This window comes from Passer montanus, unplaced genomic scaffold (genome assembly GCF_014805655.1).
Source record: "Passer montanus isolate IOZ18808 unplaced genomic scaffold, ASM1480565v1 scaffold190, whole genome shotgun sequence".
NCBI lineage: Eukaryota > Metazoa > Chordata > Aves > Passeriformes > Passeridae > Passer > Passer montanus.
Genome location: NW_024366481.1, coordinates 254034 through 281807, shown reverse-complemented (window position 1 = coordinate 281807; position 27774 = coordinate 254034). Strand labels below are relative to the sequence as shown.

The window sequence follows — 27774 nt, the reverse complement described above, 5'->3', positions numbered from 1 at the left end:
TTAACTCCCTTTGCACTTAATAAGATGCCTCTAAAAATTTGGGATTTTTTCATGTGACTGAAGACTGAAGGACTGAGGAGGAGAGCAGGTAGGAGGTAAGACACAAAAGTATTATAAAAAAAAGAATTTCATAAAAATGTTAAAACCAACTAAATTCCTTCTCAGTTTTCATAATAACTCACTGACTACTTTTGTGTTCTTTTATTTAAAACTAAACAATGAAACATGGCATTAATAGCTCCCCCAGCTGATCTGTGCTAGACAAATGTTTTCAGTGCACTACAGTGTGCTGTGTAAACTCTTTATGGCAGTAAGGTGCATAACTGTTTTGTTTAAGATACCTATGCTACAGGACAAGAGAAAAATTAGTTTTTAGAAGAAAATTATAAAGTTAAAGAGAAATAAAGATAGGGTACTATACTAAAAAACACCAAGAGTCTTCCAGCTCAATATGGAGAACATGCTGTATTGGGCAGTGGTCTTTCATGTTCCCACAAAAACCTGAAAATATGAATGGGGAAGGAATATTGTGACTTGAAAGCTCTAGAGAGGAAGGTTAAAGGCATATTGCATGACCTGCTCAAGGAGCTTCTGCAGGAGGGGAAGAAAACTAGAAAAATGTAGCAAAACTACCCCATGGAGGACCAAGAGGATAAGTGCCTTTCCGCCTATAAAGATTTGAAAGTAGTGATGTCCTGTATACCAGAACCGACGCACAGGCAGCAGTAGCCCATTTGTCCAGGCTACCCAGCTAACCTAACTCTGTAGGTTACCATGATGTACCAGAGCTGATATCCAAAGTCACAGGCTGCAGGACACACCTGGGCTGGGAGAGTAATTGTACCCTTAGAATGGCAGGCTGCCTGTCCTGCCTGCTGAGGGCTGTGCTATGAAACAAACTGATAGAAAACAGTGTATTGCAGGGCTATGTCCTTTCAATGATAGTCCATTCTTCATTTTCCCTTTTGGCTTCCTAATTTTTTCTCTATCGTTATTTTTCCAGTTAATACAAAGCCATATCTTTACTTTTTCTCAGTGATGTTTTAAGCTAATTAATCTGATTTTAGGTTCAGACTGTCCTAGTCACTAGATAAGCTCTGTTCTTTAACTGTCTTCAACATACTTCAACTGTCTTTTCACTCTAAGCTAAAGCGTGGCCCACTGTTATAATCAACCCAGAGTTAAAGGTCAGCTCGTGGCTTTAGCACAGGTGTGTACTTCATGGACTCACAGAATGGTTTGGGTTGAAAGGGACCCTAAAGCTCATCTCTGACCCACCTGCCATGAACAGGAACACCTCCCACTAGACCAGGCTGTTCAGAGCCCTGCCCAACCTGGCCTTGAACACTTCCAGGGAGGGGGCATCCACAACTTCTCTGGGCAAGAAACCTCTGCCAGGGACCCACCACTCTAACAGTTGAGAGTTTTTTCACAACAGCTAATCTATATGTACTATCTTTGTTTAAAACCATTCCTCCTTGTCCTGTCATTACATGCCTTTGCAAAAAGTCTTTCCCCATCTTTCTTGTAGGCTCCCTTTAGGTACAAGAAGGGGCTATAAACTCTCCCTGAAACCTTCTCTTCTCCAGGCAGAACAACCCCATCTCTCTCTCTTCTTAGGAGAGGTGCTCCAGCCCCCTGATCATCCTTGTGGTCCTCTGGAGTCACTCCAGCAGGTCCATGTCCTGCTGATATTGAAGGCCCCAGAGCTGGACTTCCTCCAACAGTCTGCTTGACTTGGAGTTTGAATGGATGATCACATCCCAAGGGATGTGTGTGTTACCTGAGCCATCTGGTTAAGCCTGTTTGAGATCAGGGTTGCCTAAACAAACCCTGCTGTCTTGAACTGTAGCATGTCATGTCATGTATGTAAAGCAATGCACATGTTATTGACATTAAATGAATGATTACTTGCAAAGTCTTAGATTATAAATCCTTTGATCTGATTATGAAAGCACTGTAATGTTAGGAAAAGCCCAGTACAGAGTTTTCTGAACAGGCTCACCACAGCTCTCTATACATAAAGTAACCAAATGATTGCTAGCTTACCTTTTCCTGAGGCTCCCTTTAGGTACAAGAAGGGGCTATAAACTCTCCCTGAAACCTTCTCTTCTCCAGGCAGAACAACCCCATCTCTCTCTCTTCTTAGGAGAGGTGCTCCAGCCCCCTGATCATCCTTGTGGTCCTCTGGAGTCACTCCAGCAGGTGCATGTCCTGCTGATATTGAAGGCCCCAGAGCTGGACTTCCTCCAACAGTCTGCTTGACTTGGAGTTTGAATGGATGATCACATCCCAAGGGATGTGTGTGTTACCTGAGCCATCTGGTTAAGCCTGTTTGAGATCAGGGTTGCCTAAACAAACCCTGCTGTCTTGAACTGTAGCATGTCATGTCATGTATGTAAAGCAATGCACATGTTATTGACATTAAATGAATGATTACTTGCAAAGTCTTAGATTATAAATCCTTTGATCTGATTATGAAAGCACTGTAATGTTAGGAAAAGCCCAGTACAGAGTTTTCTGAACAGGCTCACCACAGCTCTCTATACATAAAGTAACCAAATGATTGCTAGCTTACCTTTTTCTGTGTGTTTCCTATCTCCTCTGCAAGGTTCAGAGAACCTCTCCAAAGTTTAGGTACATTATTCATCCAAGTCTGCTAATTAGTGCATCTTATTAGTTATTACAATGTCTTGTGCATCACCACAAGTGTCACAAGTGTGGTACTTTCTATGGTGCTTCTCACTTAATAAAATCCCTTCCAGATTATTTTCAGATCTTTATGGTTCTCTTTCCTTTACAATCAGGAAACCAAGATGAACACAGATTTAAGCCTAGATTTTCTTTTGTGGGGGCGATTTGGTTTACCTAAAACTTGCTTCAACATATTTTAAGTGTTTCTGTTTCTCCACGTGGGTTATATGGGACTGGTTCTATAGTATATTACTGTCCTCCTGATAGTCTGTGCCAGCTGTTCATTCACCTTTTACCACGTAACACATGAAGCAAAGCAGGGGAGTAGTGCTTGCATTGTCTCCTTGCATACAAGTTGACCCAACTTGTAGCAACTGAGAGTGCTGACCTCATACTGCTTACAGTATGCTGACCTCATACTGTTACCTCCCACCTCCATCCTTTGTTGGAGATTTTAGTGTAGAATCTGTTTATTGAAGGGCTGAGTGGAATTAATGCCTTTTTCTGATTACTTAGGCAAGGTGAAGTCTGCAATCTCTTGATTGCAGACTCTCAAGGTTCTGCCTCAGTCTTTATTCTAATTCACATAAATTGCAAATAAATGTTTATTGAGTCCTAGATTTGGCTGGTGCTTGGTATCTGAGAGTGTCTTCCTATCCAATGCAATTCTCACTTTGGTGAAATTTTTCAAGCAAGACATCATCCACTTTCAGCTCTTGCTTGTCCTGTGCAATCCAACTCTTTGTCTGAGATCCCTTTCTGAATGCACAAATGGCTGGCTCCTGCTTTATTTTCTGCCACCTTCTCTCCTTGCTCAGTGCAAACAGACAACAACATTATTTTCCAAATATCTGATTGTTGCCTTTCAGACTGCGAAGGCTGACTGATGAGCAGTGATTAAAAACCAGTCTGAGTACATCACTGGGTGATTCTGCACATTGCTTGGAGCTCTGAGGTGGTGTGGGTACTGTGTGAGTTTCTCTTGATATGCCTGGCCTTCCTACTCTCTTAATTGCCCTTGAAGCTTGACAAGAGCTACTTTGCCACCAAAGCATGCAAGTTCCCTGGAGGCTTTATCTTTGGCGAAATATAACCTGAATGTGTCAGCCTTAACTCAACTTGCTTCATATGAGCCAACAGGTAAAAGGAGTGCATGTTAGTTTATCAAAGAAATTAGAAAATGTACAGCAAGAAAAAGAAATTACAATGATACACAACTCCAAATTCTACTTCTGAACATATTTTTTTTCCTTTTGTTCATGTTCTGGCCAACCTAGTCTTCCAGGAATGTCTCCAAAATGGAGCAAGCAGAAATGTTCCAATGTATCTCTCCTCTCTCCCATCTTGGAACACTGTCCACAAACTTCCATTATGTTCTTCAGGTAGTACCTTCCTCACATGTTAAGGATCTGTGCTGTAGAAGAGTCATTTGTAACTTAGGTAACATTTGACACATTTGCTTATTTATTGTATCAGGTTGGGTATTTTTCAGAAACCATGACAGGGCTGAAAGTACCATAGATGGCATGAGATGTCAAAGTGCATTTCCTAAGCCACTTTTTTTCTTCCTTATCTGTAGGAGCTCCTGGTACCAAATCCATGTGGGAGATGGGGATCAGGACATGGGGAGCAGTTTTTGAATGTAGCAAAGCAGGGAAAAACAGTAGCAGCAAGAGTATCCTGATCACTGAAATAATCCGGACCATGTAACTTTTAAAGAACCTCGTACATCTACTCTTTCTGGTAAAAAGGGAGCTTTATGGATTCCTGAGCAAAGGGATTGATCAGTTTGAACTCAGATCCTTACAGCTGTTCCTCTGTTTAGACATACCAATAGTACTGTTAGTGGACTTTACTTTTGCTAACAAAATACTTCTGTAAGTAAGTTAAAGTGATCCACCCATCACCTCCAAGCATCACAGCAATAAAGGGAGTGGAGCAAAAGTCACTGTCAAATACACTTAGTGGAGTTTGCTCATGAGTGAGACACCAATATATGTAAATATTTCTGCTTCAGCTTTTACTAAGACTGCACTCCAACTCCTGCTAAGATTGTCTTCTTACAGTACTGTTCTTTCTATACCTAGTTGAATGCTCTTTCCTCATACTTCTGGAGCTGTCATGGAACCTTCTGTTCTTTGTTACATCTTTGGAAAGGAAGCAAAGGATACATCTCTCACTTTCTGTGCCTAACAGTAACCGTGAATGTACATACTCTTTGTGTCTTCAGGGTAATGCTGGACTGGTGTTTCTGTGTGGTGGTTTTGACTAGGGCAGAGCTAGTTAGCTAGTATGGAGCCTTGTTTTGGATTTGTGCTGAACATAGTGTTTGTTATATTCCATAGCATATAGCATCATAATCAGGATATAAAGCTGTGGGGGGAACAAAATGGGGGGACATTCAGAGTGATGGCATTTGTCTCCCCAAGTCACTGTTACACATGATGGATCCCCATGCTGGAGATGGCTGAACACCTGCCTGGTCACAAGCAGCAGCAAAGGTTTTTGCTTTCTTGTGTGTGCAGCTTTTGCATTCCCTACAGTTTAATAGGCAACACTAATAACTTACTAGACAATTTAGTCTTTATCTCAACCGACGAGTTTTCTCATTTCTCTGTTTCTCTCCCCAATGTTGGTGAGGGAAAGAGCAGCCAGACGGAGCACAAGCCGTTTGGCGAGCAAAGGAAGGAGAAGAACAAGAGGAGAAATGCGTCAAATACTCGCTGCTACCTAAAATCAAAGGCTGCAAGGCCACCAGCAGCTGCCGCGGAGAGAGCAGCGATACCCTCTGCCGGCAGGGAGACACCTCTGGGAACGCCACCGGAGCCGGTTTGTTTCGCAGAATCACAGAATTATTCCCTTTCGGAGACCGTGCCCTCTGGCCACCAAGGCACGGTTACTTGGAGCACCTGGAGCAGGTGACACAGGAACGCGTCCGGGTGGGTTTGAATGTCTCCAGAGGGGGAGAGCCCATGCCCTCCGCAGGCAGCGGTTCCAGAGCTCTCCACCCCTCAGACGTGACAAAGTTCTTCATATTGCGGTGGAACTTCCTGTGTTTTAGTTTATGGCCATTGCTCCTCGTCCTGTCGCTGGGCACCACCCTCCTGGCACCCGCCTTGGAGGCATTTACAGGCATTAATGAGATCCCCTCTCAGACTCCTACAGACTAAACAGGCCCAGCTCCCGCTGCCTTTCCTCACAAGGCACGGATGCCCACACCATCCTCGTCTCTATGGCCTCTGCTGGACCCCTCCCGTGGCTCTCTGTGCTGAGGAGCCCAGAGCTGGACACAGCACCCCAGCCGTGCCTCACCAGGCCCGGGGCCCCTCCCTCCACCGCAGCCGAGCCGAGCACCGCAGCCGAGCCGAGCCGAGCCGAGCCGAGCCGAGCCGAGCCGAGCCGAGCCGAGCCGAGCCGAGCCGAGCCGAGCCGAGCCGAGCCGCTGTCCCACTCCGTGTCCCGGCGCGCCGCGTTATCAGCGCTCTCGCGGCGACCCCACCCCGCGCAGCCCATTGGCCGCCCGCGATCACCTGAGCGCGCCGGGCCCGCCCCGTGCCCCGCCCCATTGGCCGCCGCTCCGCCAGCGGCGGGCGCCGATTGGCCTCGGCAGCCGCCACTCCACCGCCCCCCGGCAGCGCGGCCCCGCCCCCGCCGTTTCCCTGCGCCCCGGCCTCCGCCGCGTCGGGATGAGCCGCGCTTCCCCATGGAGACCAAACGGGCCGAGATCCCCAGCAGCGTCCTGGACGACCTATGCAGGTACGGCCGTGGCGGGGGGGCGGCCCCAGGGCTGCGGTGCCGCTGCTGCCGGAGGGCGGGAAGGGCGCTTGAGCCTGCCCGCGCCCGGGGCGCGGGGCCCGAGATGCTCGAGACGTGGAGGGGCTGCGGGGCCACGCAGCCTGAAGGGGCGGCTTTGGCCGTCCCGCGGCGGCCGGGGAGCGGAAGGACGAGGCTCGGCCCATTCCCACAGTGCCCGAGGCTCCGCCCTCCCCATGGAATCCGTCCTGGAAGGGCGGGAAGGCTGCCCGCGACACCTTGTGGACCTGGTGTGGGGCTGCTCCGGCGGCGGGCCAGGAGCCGAGTGCACGGGGGAAGTGGGAGAACATTGTTTATGGGGATTTCTTGCGGGGTTTGGGCCGGAAAACGTAGAGCTGCGTCGGCGGTGTTTGCGCAGGTGAAAGCAGAGCTGGGAGCGTGGGGCTGGCGTGACGCGTGGCCCAGCCGAGGTGTGGTGCTTGCTGCTCCGAGGTCTGGTTTCGTTTGGAAGGGGCGCGGGGAGTCCCTTCTGGGGAGGTACCGCTGCTGCAGGGAACGCGCCGGCGGGCGGAAAGGGAGAGCCGCAGGGGCACCCTTCGGTGTGAAGCTGCCCTCTCCTGCTCGTCGGTTCTTTCCGAGCGAAATGCTTTTTTTGTTCCAAGGGCTTTGCGCTTGAATTTTCGTAAAGCGTGGATTCTGTAAAAGGGCCAAGTTGCATTTTCCCCCCTGCAGTCTCAACCTCTCATCATCTGTGGTACAGCCCTTCAAACTTTGTAATTTGTCTGTCATCCCCAGAATGTGATGACACAAACTGCATGTGATATTTGGCATGAAATAATTCTTCTATCTTACCACTTCCAAGGGACTCCTTATGAGGTATTTATGTAAAAGAGGAAAAGGTTAGTGAAGAGGAAAGATACCACTCTACTGTAATTACGATTTTCAAATGAGTGAAAATGTTTAGAAGTGAGAACACCACAGGAAGGTAGAACTGTCCTGCTCAGTATTTTTTTGCACTTGTCTAATGCAAGAGTCAGAGTTTGTCGTAGGCATGTAAATTTTCAGTTCCTTAAATCTGGCCTCTGAAGCATGTTTATGTTTCCATTGTGTCTCCTTTGGGCTCCTTGCAGAGAGAGGAACTTGCCTCTCAGATCCCTGTTCACATATGACACAAAATTGAAGACTTCTTCAGAAAATCCAGAGAGGAATTGCAGTGATTACAAAACTGATACAGCCTGTTAGTGTCACTTCCGTGGGGTGACTGACAGAAGGGCACATGGGTATTTGAATCTTGCGTTGTAATAGGATCAGTCCCAGTGTTTTACTGTGTTTCTTTAAGATACTGTAATCTTCTGTCTTAGAAATGGTGTTTTGTATTGTAATTCTGTTAATGTTATAAACGTGTTATAAAAATATCTGTAATATCCTACATTCTTCAATCGATATATGATATTAGTGGGAATTTTGGTAGAAAGTGACAGGTGATTTTTCATAACTCAGTTATTGGGTATTGTTAAATAACAAGTTACAGGTATCCATGTCAGATTTTGTCATGCTGCCTTGTGCTATGGAGTTGTTTAACTGAGTAAAGAAGTGGATATGCAGAGTCATAATGTGGGTTTAGCAGCTTCTTGAAACTTCCTTTGTCTTGTAAACAAGTCCTTTTACCCCATTTTTGACTTCCAGACTGTGGTTGGTTCACCTTGCTCAAGTGGCTAGATGCTCACCCAGCCACACACTTCCCCACTTCAAAAAACATTTGAAAAAGAGCTTTTTCTGCATCCTTGTTTTTCCCAGGGAAACTTCCTGTTGGCTTCATCCTTTCGTTCTCTCCTTTCCTCTCCTTTACCTCCTTCCCTGCAAGCAGCTCAGGGGATGGGGAATGAGGGTTGTGGTCAGTCTGTAACACATCCTCTCTGGGGCTCTTCCCTCTTATGCTTTGCCCCTGCTCCAGTGTGGGATCACTCCTACAGGCTAAGGCTTCTTCAGGACATATCCATCTGCTCCAGCACGTGATACTCCAAAGACTGTAGGATGGACATCTCCTCTGCCTTCTTCGTCTCCAACTTTGGTGTTTGCACTGCTGTTTCATGCTATTTTTTTCACTTCCTCTGCCTGTCTGGCATTTTTGTCCTGAAATACACTTCCCCACAGGCACCACCATCTCAGCTGCTGCCTGTAGCTGTGTCCCACAGTGTGTCCAGCATTAGCCCATCACTGCCAGCACCTGGCAGCTGCACCTAGAACAACCTAGAGATGCCATGCCTGTTGTAGCACTTCATTCACTCCAAGTAACTTAGAAGTTAACTTTTTGATTAATAAATATCATTGTACTTGGCTTTGCTATTGTTCTCTAAGCCTAATCCCTGGCATATTCTTTCTTCTCTTTGATACTGCTGCACATTTTATCTTTACATTTTTGTTCAGCTGCAGTGCTGGGGCAAGAAAATATCATCAACTAGATGATATGATGTAATGTAGACTTTTAAGTTCTTATCTTTTAGTTACAGCAACTTTATAGGTAAGGGATCTTTTCAGCAGTCAGAGCCTTCAAAAGAAACTGGAAGTGGTAGTGCCAATTGAAAATTGGGAAGTGGTAAAATGTTGATGTGAATAAGGCTATTCGTGCAAGGGAGAATCACCTTTGGGTTAAAGGGACCTTAAAGATCATCTCATCCCAGCCCCTCTGCCAAAAGCAGGGACATCTTCTAGACCAGATTGCTACTGAACACTTCCAGGGACAGGCCATCCACAGCTTCTCTGGACAGTGTGTGCCAGTGATTCATGACCCTCACAGTGAAGAAGTTTTTTTCTATTATCTAAACTTTCCCCTTTTTCTCTTTAAAGCCATTCCCCCTTGTCCTGTCACTATGACATAGTAAAAAGCCCCTCTCCAGCTCTCTTGTAGCCCCCCCTAGGTCCTGAAAGGCCTCAGAGACTTGCTCCAGCACGTCCCCATCCTCTTTTATTGAAGTTCCAATAGCTGAACACAACTCTTAGGTGAAGTCTCACCAGAACAGAATAAAGGGTGAGAATCACCTCTCTTAATCTGCTGTGCACACTGTGTTCCATCAAAAGAATGGGCTGGGCACTCACAGTGTCAGCTCCTGTCAAGATTCTCATCCACCAATACCTCAAATCCTCCTCCCCAGAGCTGCTCTCCATCCGTTCTCTGATCAGACTGTTTTTACATTGTGCTTGGATTGTCCCAACCGAGGCACAGCACTTGGCTGTTTTGAAATTCATGAGGTTCACACAGACTCCTTCTCAGGCCTGCCAAGGTCTTTAAGGGTATCTGGCCAAGGCCTTTTTCCGTGAGAAAATTCGATAGGAGGATAAGAAATAAAATCATGGTAAATAAATAAAGGCTACAAACCTAGCAAAAGAATGGTAAGAAGATGAGAAATCCATAAACAAAGCACACAAGTCTACAAAACCAACAGAGGAATGATAAGGAAGGCAGTGGTGAAAACCAAACCTGGCTACTGGTTGATGAGGGGGTATAGGAATGTTTGTTCCAGCAAGTTTATCTGGGTATGGACCTGTTCCTGGAAAACAGAAAAAAAGTGGAGGAATCAGAATGAAAATATATTTAGAGACCAACCTAAGAAATCAGAAATAGACACAATGACAAGAAACAAGCATGTTAATTACACTAATTGACCAACTGCCAAGAAACCATAGGCATCACTCTGAGGAATATCAGCCTGGCCTTTGTATCTGGTAGGATCTGGGGGATCTGGCTTTAGATCTGGGGGATATTCCACACTCTGGGTTGAGAGGAGTGCCACAGGAAAAGAGAAGCAGGGAGGGACAAAGCAAAGGTAGGCAGAAAGGGGTATAAAAGAGCTTGGCTGTAAAACTGGGCAAGTTACTACACTTCTCTGACCCTTCTGCCCAAGTGTCACTAACTCCTATCTTACATCTTCTTAGTAAATACCTATTTTTGTCTGGATAATTCCACTCTCTACCCCCTGTATATGTGTGCTCCAAGAATGAAGTGCCAGCTGCTGATGGAGTTCTGTCTGATATTGGCAAGGTGTCAGCTGCTGGAGTGAGGGAACAGATCTCAGTGCCAGCCAGTCCCAGGAGGGGGTCTCAGCTCCCAGTGTCTGGGGTGGCTATGATGAGTGTCCTGGGAACCAGCCTCTGTGGGGGAAGTGGTGGGAGTGAGGGGCAGAGCACAGGCAGCTGCAGCAGGACTGTGGGTGTGAGGGCGACAGGTGCCTTCCCCAGACCTCTTGTGCATGTGTTGTCACTAGCAAACTTTAAACTGGACCATCTGGTGGGGCAGGGACCTGTGTGAGGGGCGTGAGGGTCAGGGGTCTGGGCAGGGCTGTGGAGTGGAACAGGAGACCTGTCATAGTACTAGGGGGATCTGTGAATGTGCCTGGAAGCCTGGGGAGTATCAGGTGTGTGCCTGCACCAGTGAGGGAGTGACCTTCTGCCTCTGTCCTTGGCCAGAGTGCCTTAGAGAGGCAACCAATTCTGAGATCCTGTGACAATTCATATTTGTTAGATTTTAAGTAAAGATACAGTATTTCTGCTTTGAGCAATGATAATTATGCACTTTTGGAATTTAGCTGGCTGCACTCAGGAGCTGAATGTCAAAGATCTCCATCATATGATTTAAGTTCAGTGGGGTGTATGACCTTAAATTTCTAAAAAGGAAGTTCTGCTTTCAATACAAATACATTAATAAATAAAACTTCTTTTGCTTAGCTGAAGTGGTGTATCACACAGTGCTGCTTAAACTTTTATCTCAGTGACTCTGTCTGTGTGCTAGTATCTGAACTGAACCTGGTTGTCCATGTTCAGTTTCAGACTGAGGAAATTTGTAGGATCATATTGACTTTTAAAATCTATGTAAATTATTAGTTTACTGTGGTTTTAAGTGAAAAAAAACCTATGTTCAACTTGTGTCCTGAAAAAAATAGCACTGAAATATCTCATCAGAGTTTGCGGATGTTATTTAATGGACTTGTAAAAATGCTTTCATTTTTGTAACACAGCCATTTAAGTAGGTTGTCTTCACACTCCCTGTTTTTACAACAGTTAATTTACTTAGTATATTGTAATTTATATTTCTGAAAGATCATAATAATCCATTTTCCTTCTTGACTTTAAAAGCTGTATTTTACTTTGTGAAAACTCTTTACTGTCCTTGTGGAACATGAGGAGGATCCAGAGGTCTGTTGGTATGTGCTAATGGATCAAGAATTGTACTGTTGCAATGTTTTATTGTTAGCTGTATTTAATCAGTAGATTTGGCTAATCTTACTCTTTTTCTTTCCTGGCAGCCGATTTATTTTGCACATTCCAAGTGAAGAGAGAGACAATGCAATCAGAGTGTGTTTTCAGATTGAACTTGCCCATTGGTTTTATTTGGATTTCTACATGCAAAACACACCAGGATTACCTCAGTGTGGGATAAGAGACTTTGCTAAAGCTGATATCCTTTTTATTACTCTGATTGTTTTCTGTCTCAATGGTAAAGTGCAAACTGAATATTGTTAACAATATTTCATAGTATGATAATGTCGTTCATGTGTTAATGATTAAAAGTTAGTATTGCTAGGTATGTGATGTTACTGAGTTCACTGCTTCATAACTTTGTGGCACCCACAAAAGAGATGTTTCTTGGACTGCTAAAGAACTATGGAAAACAGTGTGTTTCTGATGTTTGAGGATCATAGTTGCACTTTGCATGCTAGGTTGGTTTCAAGGGTGTTGGTGCTCTTCAAACTGAACTCCATAGATTATTAATTTTCATGTAACTAGTGACATAAATATTAATGAAGTTGAAGGTGGTATGTGTTCTGCCATAGGCAGTGGTATGTATTTGTTGCAAGTTTCTGTAGAGTAGAAACTGCATTTTTACTGAATTCAGATGGTTCGCCTCAGCTGTTTTTCTTGCTTGCAGGAGCTGCTGGAATGTGTACTATCTAGTCCTTGCTAGAGAAAACTTTGTGGTTTTCATCCAGCAAGTGTTTTAGTTTTAGCCTTGTCCCATATGTTCTTGATCTGAGATTGAAATATTGCTTCTAACTTTGAGGATAATATTATTAGATGAAAGCAAAGATGCTTTCGCTGCACAACATACTTATCTGTTAGTTTCATAATATATATTCACTGCAAAACACTACAGCTTTTAACAGTAAACTGTAAAAATATGGTCATATTCTGTTTGTTGATGTTATGCTGTTATTTTATATATGTTTTAAATTATGAATGTAGTTTCAGACCAACAAAATTCTCCTACTAATTGTAGGCAGTGCAGAAAAAATGCAGTGTAATAGATGTTTATGTTCATTACATATTTCCCTTTCTAACCCATATTTGCCACAAATATTAGTTCTGATGCAGTGTATTTTTAAGTATTCTGCTGTGGAGTATTTTTTATTGGTAGTATAATATATGTAATATATAATATTATTACTTTGATTAAGGACTTGCAAATTTTCTCTCAAAATTTTAGAGTTATAGAGGTTGTTTATATTTCCTCTGCATGGTGAGTTTTGATAAAGTGTATTAGAATTAAGATTTCTGTAACTATATGTCATTAAAATAATTTTTTTTGCATACTAAATACTGAATATAGGATTCTGTGCCATAATCTTAACAAATGATTGTGACAAAAGTGCATTCCCATTTATTTCAAGCACAAGAAACTGAATTTTTTTCTGTCTCTTGCTCACTTCAAAATTAAGAAAATGTGTTTGCAAATAATACCTATTCAAAATAACTGTTATGGGGTTACTTTTTTTTCAAAATTACCCTCCTTCAAACAATCAGCCTTGTGCAGTCTTTTTTTTTGTGGTTTTTCTGTGTGTTTTGTTGGCTTCTTTTTTGGGTATCTTTTTTGTGTGGTTGGTCTTGGTTTTGTTTTGTTTTGTTTTGTTTTAAATTTATTTAGATTGCTTTGTATAGGAATTGCTGAATTACTTGATGCTCTCTAACTTTCAGTGTTTGGTAGTGGATTATTTGTAATTTTTTTTACTTCCAAGAGAATCTATCTTGAACGGACTTAGGGGAGGGAGTGTTTATTCTACATTTGGAGTGAATATCTTTTGTATTCGGTATGTGCTTTGGAACTGGCTGCTTATTTTCCTTAACATCCTGCTATACTCTTCAGTCACTGCCCCTTTTTACTGCCTCAAGGTGAAGATGTACAAAAGGTTTTAGATGAGTGGAAAGAATACAAAATGGGAGTACCAACCTATGGTGCAATCATCCTTGATGAGACACTTGAAAATGTAAGTATGGAAATAGTTGTGAAGGACTGTCTAGAGGGAGGGATGGCGTATGCTAGCAGAAGTAATTCTCTGTTGTTTACATTTTTCTTCTAGAGAAATTTACATTCATTGTCAGATTCGCAGAGATCTGAGAGTTGCTTGATATTAGTAGCTGTGTACAGAAATATAATATGTGAGTCAGTAAACACACTTCTGCGTGCTTTCCTTCTCAGATTTTATTTTTTTATTCTGAGTTACACTATTCTGTGAAATATTTCACAGTTCTTGCTAGAACACAGAAAACCTAATGGTTTCCTTCCTTGAGGCTAACATATTCTTTTGGAAAACAAGGGGATGGTGGAGGGAAGACATTTAATGAAATTGGTTACAACACCTTCATGTTTGACAGTTGCATTCCCTTGTATTTTGTAGGTTCTTTTGGTTCAGGGCTATTTAGCAAAATCTGGTTGGGGATTTCCAAAAGGGAAAGTAAATAAAGAAGAGGCACCTCATGACTGTGCTGCTAGAGAGGTAAGTTATATCAACTCCTTTAAGATAAAGAAGTGAAATTTTGCTGAAATCAGGATATATGTGTTGGGTGAAAAGGCACTTAGGTAATCCTGTTATTGAAATCGTGTGAATAAATAGTCTGTTCTTGCAGTCATCTTTTAGTGCCTGAGTTCCAAAATGGTAATCAAGGCTAAGGTTATATATTAAAATAAAACCAAAAAAAAGTTTATGTCTCACATGCTTTTGCATTAATGTGCTACATGAAGTGAGTACTATTTTTAAAGTTCTCTGCTGAACTGTGAATTTACATTTAAGTATTACTTGTGGTGCTTGGGAAATCTTACGTAATTTAGGACTTTTGGTGTATTAATTTCAAGGGTCACCATGACTTTAAAAACATGGAGAAATGAGAATTTAGCCTATGTAGACTGGTCGCTGTAAAGAGGCTAAAGAGCTGAGTTGGAGGCTGTAGAATTTTATGTAAAAATTGTGAAGAACTTTACTTTTCTGTTTTTCAGTTACACCATTTTTCAGTTATTTTCAGGAGCAAGAATCAGTGTATATTACAAGTAAAATCTGAAAAAGAAAATAATCTGTACTTATTGCTCCTGGAGACCTAGATATGTAGTGAAGCTGCATATTCAAAATAGCCTGTAAAAGAATATTACTGGTACAAATTCAGTGTTCATTCAACATAATTTAGCCAGAGTTTTTGAGAGAGAAAATTAAGGTGAGGGAAAGTAGTATGATGCATTTAGTGTTCTTCAATTGGACTGAATCAGTATCTGAGAAATCAAAGGGTTTTGTTGTTTTTTTTTTGTTTAAGTATACCTGTCAAGGATAAACTAGACACCTACTTCAAGAAGAAGTTACATGAAGTGTATCTTCCTCTTTACTTCAAGCTATGCCAGCAAACGCATTAAAGGGGACACAGTTAACACTGGGGAAAAAAAAATCTTTTGGTAGTGTTGTTGATTTGAAAAATCTATTTAGATTTCACTAGTGAACAGCACTATTGTTACCTGTCGGAACCCAGGACATCTCTCTGGATGCCCTGGATATCTCAAAGCCCTGGCAGGGGTTTGGAGACCCTGGCTGGAAGCCAAAGACACCTGGAAATTCGATCTTAATTCATGGAGCAAATTGCCAACCTTATATGAAGAATTACAGGCCACAAAAGTTTAAGTAGCATAGTAGTAGCAATCACAGGGTGAAAGGAAAAATTTTGGAGCACTGTACAGGGGGATTTTGAACCTTGTACAGGGGGGTTTGGAATCCTGTACATGGGGTCGGGAGTCCCAAGATGGAGGGATTTGGGCGTGCCCTGTCCTTCTTCTTTCTTCTCCTTGGCATCCATGTTCAGGATGATGTTGGCATGTGTGGATTGGTTCATGGTGAAGGTGCACTTGCTAAGAAGGATGAAAAGTATTGGAAATAGAAGGTAAATATCTAATACGTAGTTTTCACTGTAAAAGAGACAACGTCCCCGTGGGCGGGAGAGAGTGCCCTTGGCTGTCTTGCTGATCAGACCTTGGCTGGACAGACAGAAAAACTTTGTAGATAAGAAATAATAAACACAACTGAAGACCGAAAAAGCAGGAGTCCAGACTCCTTCTTCAAAGCGTGGCCTGCCCAGAACCACCTTTTCCTGTGTTGGGGCAGAGACAAGTAACAGCTGACCCTGACAGTTACCATCTTTTTTTTCTGACAGGTGAGATTGTCATTGTGGATAGACTGACAATTTATTTTTTATCTGAAATAAATTTTTCAACTTCTTTCACTGGAGTCAGCACAGATCAGAAACCATAAGCTGCATGTGTGTAAAATCTAATTGAAGAGGTCTTCAATTGGCAGTGCCTACAGAGTTCAGTAGTACCTCAGAAGCTGATGAGAACTAACCTCATCCATATTAATAAATTGCTACATGAAGGTGTAATAGAATTGTTTCAACTTGCATAACAGGTTTGCAGTTTCAGAGAAATCTAAAGCATGTAGATCCTTTTTCTATTTCTGAGCAAACCTCTATGTGTAAAGGCTTGTTTTTCTCAGCAGCTTTCATGGATGTATCTAAAAAATAGTCATTCCTTTGCTTGTGGTAAGAGGTTGTGAAAGAATGACTCTGAATACACATACACTAATTTCATCTAAATACTTCTCAGGTGTTTGAAGAAACTGGGTTTGACATAAAAGATTATATCTGCAAAGAGGACTACATTGAGCTGCGAATCAATGATCAGTTAGCACGGCTGTACATCATTCCTGGAGTTCCCAAGAACACAAAATTCAACCCCAAAACTAGAAGGGAAATTCGGGTATGTGCTATCTTGTCTGAATCTATAGGAACTTTGCAGAAGTTGCTTTTTAAAGCCAGAAGTGTGTAAAATAATGAACCCACAATGAACACCTTAAATGCTAGATACCAGCGGCATCTCTGCACTGTAGGGTTTTGTGTTGACTTCTTGCAGCTCACCTGATCATCTGTCTGACATCTCCATTCATCATGAAAAGACAATAGAGCATGCTGCTAAAATACAATTCTCCTTTTCTCATAGGTGATGTATATATTAATTATCTCTATTATTCATAGTTACAGATGCAAATGTAGCTATATATTTGCAAGTTTAATATTAGTTGGGGACATGCAAAAGCCATATCAAAATGACATATCCAAAGGACAAACTAAGAATTGTTTTCTTCTTTCCTGTCTAATACTGTCAGATTTGAAAAATAGTATATTTTAAGGAGGAAGTTGGGAAGGGGACAGAAAAAGGGAACTATTTTGGATGTACTGTGTACCATTAGGCTTTTAAAAGGTATTGTGAAAGCATAAGACAAAGGCTCAGGTAACAACTTGTTGGAACCTTTGTCAGTGGTATCTGTAATCTTGAAGTTTGACTGTTTTTTCCTTTATGGCAATTCAGTTAAAAACAGCTATATTTCCATGCAGATTGTGTCACTAAACAGGGCATCTTGCTTATTTTGCTTTCTAAATAAAGAAAATATTTGACTTGACAAGACTTAATTTCTTGCATTAGAGACCTGTTTTTTTAAAATATGACATAAGATGAAATTTAAGGGTTTTTTAAAATATACAGTAAATATGGTACTTTGTAGAACAGTGACCATATGTGTGGGAATGTTGAAGAGTTTTTCCAATGACAGAGTTTTGAAGCTTTGTCTTCATCTGATGTAATGCCACCAGGCAGGCTGGTTTTGTACTCCCTGTAGAACTATATTGAAGACTTGTTCAGTTTGTAACTTATTTCCATAATTTGCATCTTTTCTGTACCTAGGGCTTTCAGAGTAGATTCTGTGATAGCAAATCTTAGGTGCGTTCTTCTACAATGTCTGTGGTCAGAGTTCCTAATTTTGTTCCCCATTCCTCTAAGTGTACAGTTTTAGTTATTAAAACGTAAATATAAATACATATAAACATAAATATAAAAACATATAAACAGTAACACAAATCCTATTGCCATGGTTTTTTTTCTTTTATTCTAAAACCTGAAACTTGCTGTCAAACTAAACACCCTTCTTACTTTTGAATGGGTATTGGTGGTCCAGTATTGATCACACTTTTAAGTAAAAAGTTTTTGAAAATTATTCAAAGCCTGTACATTTATTTATGGCATTCTGTGTGCAATGGTTTGGTTGGTTTGTTTATGAAACTCGTATTCAGAATTTAGTTGCTGATTAATACCTTTCATATTTTAGGTGTGATATCGTGCAGTTTTGTGCTGTACCATCTGCTACTGTAGTGGCAGTCGGAAGAGTTAATTAATCTTTTGTGAAAAACGCTGTTGTGGCCCGTTAATTTAAGTATTCCATGGTAATATTTTGATTAAGGGAAATAATTGTGGCTGATACACATTTGTAAAAATCTGCTATGGCTACAATAGAGGGTATTTTGATTTTATTTCTTGTTTTTCTAGAATATTGAGTGGTTTTCCATCGACAAATTACCATGCCACAGAAATGACATGACCCCAAAGTCCAAGCTGGGTTTGGCGCCTAACAAATTTTTTATGGCAATTCCCTTCATCAGGTATGTTTGAGATGAGCCAAATTCTAGGCCAAGGTCTTTCAGACAACTTCAAATTCTTTAGATTTGTTTTGGTAAGTAGATCTTGTTGTACTACTCCTTGCTCACAGGCCATTGAGGGAATGGATTTCCCGAAGGAATGGAGATTCCTCAGACAGTGACAATGGTTTGCCATCTGCAGGGAGCACACCTTCTAAGCCCAACTTGGAAAAAGCTAGGTAAGAACCAGGTCAGTTTAACATCTCTATATTCTTTCTTACAAAACACTGGTCATACAAATATGATAATATTATACAATGGCAATTATATACATACTGCTTGTTCTTTTCTCTTTATCCAAGGATTTGTGTTCCAGTAATAGGTAAATAACAGAAAAATAAGCATAGACGTATATCATAGATTTGTAAGTATGGTGAGAACTTAATTTATGTGTTGATACACAGGTGTCAGAACTGAGATTATTTCCTCAGTCTTGTTTATGGGAATCAAAAAAAAAAAAGAAGCTAAAGCAAGTAGATAACTTCCAGTGCTTCAAGTTCAATATTTTTTGGCACTTCTGCACAGGAAAAATAGGTCTCTCCAAAGCAGGACTGTAAAGTAGTCTAAGAAGTGCTGGATAAAACCTGTGGGAATCAGTAGGGGAACATGTGCTGCTGGCTTTAGATTCAGCTGAGTGGAAAGTGGTAGAGCAAATGTTGAAAGCTGTAGTCCTTTTGAGAGGACTTCAGTAATCTGAGCTAGGGCAACACCAAGTCTGAGAACAACAGGGCAAATATTAATGTGGACTTGGCCTCTTGGCTATGGAGAATGCAAATGGCAGTGAGCATTATTAGATTTTCCATACTAGGTTACTTAAGATTCTTACAGATTATTCTCAAAAAGCAGAAACTTTTTTCATATTTGTCTTCTGCTCTCAGTAGATTTGAAGTTGTGTTGTGAACTGTCTTTGTTTTCCTGCACTAGATCCAAACTTCGCTGTAGTCAACAGGTGTTTACAGATGGCTTTTCAGGAGAGCACTTGGTGAAGCCAAAACAGCCACAGAAGCCATATAATCATCCTGAGATGTCTGAAGTTTTGAAAACAAAGGTAGGCTGTTTGTTAGGCAAGCATGTGCATCTGGACTATTTAAAACAGATGTCTTTGTTTGAGGGTTTCCTCTCTAGGACAAAACCAATGAATTTTGTCTCCAGAGAATGCAAAAATAGAGACGTGGGAATGGGAGAATACTCTTGGGAATTCTTTGATTTATCTCACACTAGAAGTGGTGGTATCAGCTAGCATTTGTGTTGTTTCATGTATAGATAGTAATTAATACTTGCCGTTTTGCTGGAATCTAGTATTTCTGCATTAGTGCATGGAAATTCACTGAATGGAATTAATTGTGTAATAATTCTGTCATATTCAGTACTAGAGAGAATGGGTAACAGTTGATGGCCCTGTAGCTTGAGTGTGTGTTCTGTTAATTTCAGTGGGCTTCCATTTTTCTGCAAAAGAAACTGTTTACATGTTTTGAAGTTACTTGAAGTTTTAATTACTACATAGGAAATGTCAATGCAATGATGTCCAATTCTGCCATTTAAACTCTTCCCTCTACTTATTTTGGACTTAACAGCAGAGTCAGAGCGTGAGGAACAATGGCAGAAAGCAAAATCAAGACACTTCCAGCCAAAAGAAGCGAACAAATGGACTGCACAGTCAACCAGTTAAGCAAAACCATAACTTGGTAAGAAACATGCAGAGTCTGTGTCAGTAATATGTTCCAGTAATGCTTAACAAATGTCCAGGACAAGGTCCTGCTGAAACAAAGTAGAGTGCCTATCTATCAAGAGTGTGTTTAGTCAGAGTATTTGATATATGTTTGTAGATATATAACATTTCTTACCTTGTATGCATATACATCTATAAACAAGCCAGAATCTCATATAGCTTTTCAATCATAACATAGAGCTGGTTCCAGCAGTTTGTAAATTCCAGTGTCACACTGTTTGTGTTTTACTTTCCCTTGCAGTTACTAATTGTGTTTATCCAGTTCTCAGTAGGAGTTGACTCACTGGGCTGTGCTCTCTTTTAGAGTAGAATGTGCTTTGGATTCCTTGTTTTTTTATGGCTCTGCAGTATACTTTGTTGGCTCTTGTGCAGCTGTGAGCCCCCAGTTCTCTATGCAGCTCAGCTGGCTTGTCCAGGCTTTAGGTTTTCTTTTTTTGTTTACAGGCTTTAAACTAAATTCTTCCCATTCTAGCTTGTGGTTATTGCCTTCTTTCTCTTATTCATGTAAACATACAGAAACCATAAACTTGTCCTAAATTCCTTACTGCAGCAAGAAATTATTAGTTATGTTTGAGTGTAGAAGAGTGAATTGACTGCCCACTAATTTAGATGGATAGGAAAAACTGTAATGGTAATCTGTAAGATCTTAATTGAGATAACTGTTAATGCTCCACAGTTACTTTTCAGGCTTTTCACAAATTTTTCTAAATATTTCTCTTTTTCTGTTTCACTTGTGTTTTCATGATGGTCCGTCTTTCAAAGTTTAAATATTTTGTGTCCAGTGATAATTTTCTAATGTAATTTGAAGGCTAGGAGACTCTTAATTTGGAGAGAGTGCAAAGAACCATATTTGTTCTGCATCATTGTACTTACAGCAGCAATACCTGGGGCTAAAATAATTCCTCCCCTGGAGAGTTTTGAGTTTTGTGTCGCTAAAGCATGTTAATTTAATCGGTAGTAGCAGCACGTCTGTAAATACATTCCCCTTGCCTCTTTTGGGACAAGCTCATTGCTTATGCATGCACAATGTTGATTACACACCATCATATGCAAGGTCCTTCCAAAACAAAATTTTCCCCCAGAAGTCTGCATGTTAGAAATGTTTTCGTGACTGTTAAAAGGTTGAATGATTCTGAAAGACTTGTGGATTTAAAGCATGTTTGCTACATCAAGTAATGTGACAGAATTAAAGCTGAGTTAGAGGTAAAATAATTCAGATGTGGGGTGTGTCAAAGCAAACCAGCATGCCAGTTAGATTATGCTTAAATATAATGCCATTTCTTTATCAAAAATGTGTAATGTATGGTCATTCTCTTCACCAGAAATGTGAAAAAAAGCTTAATCCAAGAAGACTTCAAGATAACTTTGAAACAGGCAAGTGCAGTCAGAATTTTCATCCACTGTCCTGTGCTACAGGCTGAAGGCACCTGAATAATGATGGTTGAGGGCTTTTCCTCATGCCAACCTTCCAAATATTATAAAACCATTTTTTTCCAAGGTAGTTTGAGGTTTTGTTTGTTTTTTAATGGAAAAGATACTGTTTCATGTTGGTCTTGCATGCCTGATATACACCAGGTGGCTGAGTGAAAAAGTAACTAAAAGCTAGTTTAGAAAAATAGCATCTGAGTCAACACAGTGCTGGTAATTGAGCGTGCTTTAAGGCTTTCTGTCCTGCTAGTAATAAACTGCAGCAGAGTGCACACAGTTCTTTACCTATTGCTCAGGAAACAGTGCCATTTTTTTTTCTCCTTGTTAAGAAATGGCTATTGAGAAATATGTGTAAAATATATTTATATGTATGTGGCTGTTGAAAGTGTTTCCAGATTGCTGTGAATTTGAAGATTTATTCTAGCCTCTAGACAACTTTTAAATATGGCTGGTTGAGTCACCTTCTTCTTTTTATACATGTTTTGTTATAAATATTAATTGAATATATGTTTGAGGTATGGCTTTGTGTTGTTTCAGATACTTTTATTAACACTATTTTCTCTTTAAGCAGAAGCAGCACATGAGATGTGTTGCTCCAGCGAAGATGCGCTGCCAGAACATGTAGACGGACATTCTGTGGCATGCAATGGCCATTACAAATTTGTTTTTTCATCAAGAGCTTTCTTGAGTTTCAAGTTTGACCATGATGCCATAATGAGAAGTTTTGACCTCTGACAGCAAACTTATTATGAATAAGAATTAGACTTGCCTGTTGCAATTGAGGGGGTTTCTTATCCAGCCTTACTCTTTCTCAGGAGTTTTTTATTTTGTTTTGTTTGTTTGTTTTTGAATGCAATGCAGGGACTGACTGCTGGTTTGGAAAGGTTTGTTCTCTTTGCAGTATGGGAGTGGCATAGTCAAGTGTTGCACTTTAAATGCAGTCTAGCCTTTGTCCACAAAAGTACCTTTCCAATGTTCAGTTCACTTGTTCCTAGCTGTGCATTAGAGGGCATTCTTTCTACTTGTGTTTTATTTTTTTGTGGTTTGAAATTTTTTTTATTGTAACTTGCCGTGTGTTTTGTAGAATGTCATTGACTTTTTTTTAACTGTTGGACTATACCAGCTTGCTAACCTTTTAACTGTTCTGATGTAAATTATTGGACTTGTTTGTCATTATTTTGTAGAACATTGCAATATTACACAGTGGCAATGAAACTAATTCTCAGAGGACAGCTCTGTCCTAGTGATTTTGAAACCAAGTTGCACATTTCAAACCTAGTCTCAGCCTGTCATCCTTTCTCTGTACTGATTGTTTGCCCCAAATACCTTCCCTCCTTCACACTGATAGTTTTCGTTGGCTGGCAATCACTAGTATTTGAGTCAAATATATAGCGTGTTGACTTTTTGTACCTACTCTTCCTTGGTCTTCAATAATGACACTCAAACTGGGTAAAACTCAGCCCTTCAAAGTGTCTAACTTAGCTCTTGTGCACTGCCCACAGCTGCATAAGAAGAAGTTACAAAGCAGCTGCTTGCGAAAAAAAGAGAAGCTTAACCTTGTCTGTGAGAGGTAGCTTGTGTAGAATTTATACTGAATGTAAATAAGCCTCTGTAGATCTCACTGAGGAGGAAGGCAGGTGCATGGGTAATAGAGGCATTGTGTGACACTGAACAGCTTAATCAGGCTTCCAATAACTGTTCCAAGGGTGTTCAGTATTGTATCCTGTGCTGTTGTCCTCAGATCTCTTGTGTGGTGTATCTGCTCTGTATATATCCAGTAGTATTGAATTGCACTTGCAGTTAGCATTTAAATGATCTAGCCTCAGTCATTTTCAGCTACAGTGCTTTTTTAGGAAAAACATGAAAGATGGGGTGGAGATAGAGGGGAGGAACAAAAGACCTGTAAGAGTTGGGGTGATGAGCTGTTACATCTCCTGCAGGTCAGTGGGTTTTGAGCATCTGTGTTGCAGTGGAGAGAAATGCACTGAAACAATTTGTCACAGCAGCTTGTGATAGATTTAAAAATGGACTTTTCTCTAGAATAGAGGTAATTGATAACTTGATAGGTTGAATGAACTACACCCTTGTAGTGTATCTACATGCACTGAGTTTTTATGCAACTCATATATGTCATCCAAAACCAAAATCCTGGTCTTCCTTCAACCACCCTACTTCATACACCCTACCTAGTGTTTTCCTCAGAAATAGCTTTAGAACTTTCTCCTGGTTTATTCACCTGCCTGGCACCAGGTGATTTGGAACTCTAATGCTGTAATAATTTTGGCCATGGGAGCGTTCAACTTCTGTATCAGTCAACAGGAGACATGGACTACAGCATTTCCTCCTGGAGGACAAGGGTTCTGAGGGCCTTGTTTTTCAAGACCAAATTGTGAAATAGCTCCATCTAGCTTTGACTCACTTTTTTTTTTTTTTCTTAAACGTATCCAAAGGCCATACAATGACAAAGAAGAGTAATTGAGAGGGTAGGATAATGCTGGAGGAGGTTATGTTATTCAGCTTCAGGTGAAAACTAATCTTTTGTTACTTCTTTGTGCTATTTTAGTTGATTTCCCAGCAAAAGTGCCTTTACTCATGGTGAGGCAGAAGTTTGTATCATATCCTGAGGCTGCTACTGCCTGTGGAGCTAATAGGACTCTCCTAAGGCATAATTAAATAACGGGCTGTGGAAATCTTTTTATAAATAAGTTGACTTTTCAGATAAATTTGTTTTAGATAATTTAGTGCTCTGTGAAATAATGGGGATGTTGATGAAACAGTGAACTTGGAGCATCTGTCTTCTGTTTGGGAAGTCCTGTCCCAGGCAAGAGGAAGTCTTTAGAACAATGGAAGCATGTTCTATGAATAGCAGATGCTGGCTGCCCTCTGTTTACTGTGTAATATTTTCTTCTTAGTGAAAGGTTGGTTCAGTATAAGAGACATTGGTTGCTTCATTAAGCAACCCAAAATGAAGCTTATACATATGTCATTCATTTTAGTAAACCTAGCCTTAATGTGAGTTGCAAATAAATGTGATAAATATGCAATAACTTACTTCTTTGTATAAGGGTACAGTTTCCTGTAGTAGCATTGCTTTCTGCTTTCGTAGTAAGGTTTATCCTAAAACTATGTAAATGTGGTGGCATGTGATCCACTTGGTGGGCTCCAACATGCCCTGCACCGTGAACATTTTGTTTACTGTTGTTTATGTTCTTATTTCACCATCCCTTTATAATTGTACTTCTAGGTTTAGAGGTACTGTTTACATTATCTTCCATAAAACAGTGAAGAAATACTGCAAGTGAGATACAGGCTTTAGTTCTGTGAGTTTTTACTTTACAGGAGCTAGACACAGGGAAATAGGAACTGTGTGCATGTCCAACTTTGAGAGCTGGTGTTGAGATACTTGAAAAACAAACACTGTCAAATTGAGAATGCTGCCATGTTAGGGGTTATTCAGATAATAAACAGTCAGTCAGTGTTCTTGGAATCAACGTGCAGAGTAAACAAATATTAGCAAAAATCCTACAGCCGTGTGGTGCTAGGAATCTGGTACTAGTGTGCAGTTTCTAGTACAACATCAACTCCCTGCTTTAGCTTGAAATTTTTAGCATGTCTTCTCAGAATGCTTCTATACTTTGACCTTGGACTGAAGAGTGGCCTGCCCAGTTAGTTAAGTGACTGAAGTGCTGCTGACTTCAGCTCCTTGATGTACATCAATCATCCAGCTTTTGAAAGTAACTGTGTTTTGCATAGTTTGAAGTCTGGCAACAGTAATTCTGTGAAGGAGAGGGGGGGAAATAGCTTTACTTATTGCACAGAGTATTATTTTTTACCACAATGTAAATTCTTTAAACCAAACATGCATAAATTGTTTCTAATGAACTTTTGGGCCTAATCACTGTTCCAGGCTTCTGTGCTGTGCTTCAGCCTTCCTGAACTGATTTGGTGATTTGAGAACAATACTTAGTGATTTTTCTTTCACCTACCTGTGGCAGTTACAGATGTAACAGTTCCTTTTGAAAACTAGGCAGGCTTCGGGTCTGGCTACTTCTAACATACTTGCTCTCAGATTGTAATTTCAGATAAGAACACAGTTCTTCCAACCTTTACTTAATGGGGTGATTTGCTTTTGCACTCATGCCATTATGGTGTGAAGATCAAAGAGTCTACATTAAGAATCCAGACTCCAGTATCCTGTGGTGCAAGACAGCACTGCTGCTCCAGGGGTAACTGGCTTCCCACTTGTGGGGTCAGGGGGTTCCTTAATCCTCAGATACTTGGGGTTTTGTTACAAATTCTGAGCAACAGGTTTCTTTTCCAGAGGTAAAGCCAGGTGCCTTCATATTTGAAGTTAGGAGGTTATATTCTAAATGTGTTAAGAAGCTCATAGTTACTGAGAATTGGTAGAATAGTCTCTCTTGTTGATATTGATTTCTGTAAATAAACCAATTTTAAGTCTTGCACTGTAAATGTTAAATAATCTGGTGCTTATACACAACTTCATAGTTTCAAATTGTTTTTGTTATTACAATATTTCAGCTTTTGAAACAACCAAAATTATTTAAGATATGGTAAATTTATACAAACTAACTGAAGGTGCTTTTACAGTAAATTAGACTTAGAAACTCTTCCGTAATAGGTTTTTGTTCATATGCATTTATAGCAATAGTGTAGTCAAGAATGGAAGTAGGCTAAATGCTAGTATTTGCACTGTTCTTAATCACATATGTAAGCACTGATAGATGCAGTAGGTTTTGTGCTGTGTGTGCATTTCACTTTTTCATGTAGCTTGTGAACTTAAAAGGAAGTCAACATTAAACAACAATGACATTGGCCATATTCAAGATTGTACCAGAGGAACTATTCCAGATTGGTAGCAGTACAATGAAACGAAATACTTGGGGTGTGTCTTTGCATTGAAAATGTTAATTTTAGCAAGACTTAACTTTTTGTACAGATTCAGCTTTACAGAAACTCTTATCTTTAAAATGTTCTCAGCTCTGAGTGCTTTTGGAAAGTCAAAAGTGGCTTTGAGTCCTCTTTCAATTCTTCCAGGAAAAAAACAAGCTTCCTTTTAAGTAATTGCTAACATTTCACAGAGTACACAATGTTTAATTTTGGAAAGGTCTCTATGGATTTTACTGAAAACAAAGTATTTTGTAATTTCTAAGCATTTATTTGTTGATCAGAAGAACTAGCTTCTTGTTTCCAATATGGGTTACAGTTCAGTGCCTTTAAGAAAATGATTACAGCTCATGGAGCATTAATCATTTTAAAATAAGGCATTCATAGCTTTTTGAGAAAACACATCTTGCTAACACAGTTCTCTATGACACATTTCCAATGACGAGAAGAACTTTGCAAATTTTTTTAAGCATGTTTGATCAAACTTACTAAACTGTGGGGATGAAATATGTATCTTACTGGTTGGGTACATAATTTTGTTATCAGAAAATGTACAAAAAACTGCATGATTAAGAGCTCTCAGCAAACACTTCTCACGACAATACTTGCAACAGAACTTTACTGTGTCTGCATGGCACTGCACTATGTGGAAGTCTAACTTCATCCCTGAGGAGCAGTTTAGCTGGCTTTGCAAGGCACTTTTACCATTAAAAAGCAAAACAGACCCCCAGAAGAAGGTGTGGGGTTGTTAATTCAGGCAGAATGCTTGATCAGTGTTCATGTTCCAGGACTCAGACTTGGGTATTGCTTCCAAACAATGACACTTTTCAGGGCAGCACTGCATGCCTCGCAGAAAACAGGAGCCAGTGCTTTGTGGTGTGGCTCAGGCATGAAGGGTTATGTCTTCCTCCTGTTTGTTAAAGCTCACGAACTCGATCTGTTTTCCTCTGTGTGTAAGTGGCACATCGGTGCTCATTAAGTAGAAAGTACATACAGCTAAAGTTAAAATTATTACAGATTTTATACAACTTTCATTATGTTCTTTTGAAGAAAGTTTGCATTAGTCAGCTCTTCAATTGTATTAAATTAAGTAGAATCTGTAACTACCTGTAACATCTACTGTACTGATGATTGTGATTTTGTTTGTTATAAATTGATTCAAAACTGAAGCACACCATTTAGGAGACTATAACTAAGTTAACATTTTCTTCTGTATTGTTATTTTTTCCTCTGTAAAATTAAATTACTTTATAAATAAACATATTGAAGTATGAATATAAGGATTGCTGGTCATTGTGGAACGTGATGCCTCTGCTGCTGGTACCGGTTATTCTTTTACTGTATAATGTTTACATGTTGCCTTAAGCCAGCAGTGATTATATCTCCTCTAGCAGGAGACAAAAGTTATTTTTTAAAGTCAGCTGTAAAGGTGGATGCCG

General features: G+C 40.5%; 1 protein-coding gene across 1 annotated transcript; it reads left to right on the top strand.

The window, feature by feature from the left end:
* The first annotated feature begins 3520 nt into the window (after positions 1-3520).
* On the top strand, positions 3521-27610 carry DCP2 (decapping mRNA 2). Its single transcript, XM_039706380.1, has 11 exons — positions 3521-6450; positions 11748-11899; positions 13576-13703; positions 14115-14213; positions 16352-16504; positions 18125-18237; positions 18345-18452; positions 19198-19321; positions 19848-19958; positions 21325-21376; positions 21999-27610. Exons 1-11 carry the CDS (start codon positions 5927-5929, stop codon positions 22163-22165), a joined length of 1731 nt encoding a protein of 576 aa, XP_039562314.1. The 5' UTR covers positions 3521-5926; the 3' UTR covers positions 22166-27610.
* The last annotated feature ends 164 nt before the right edge of the window (positions 27611-27774 follow it).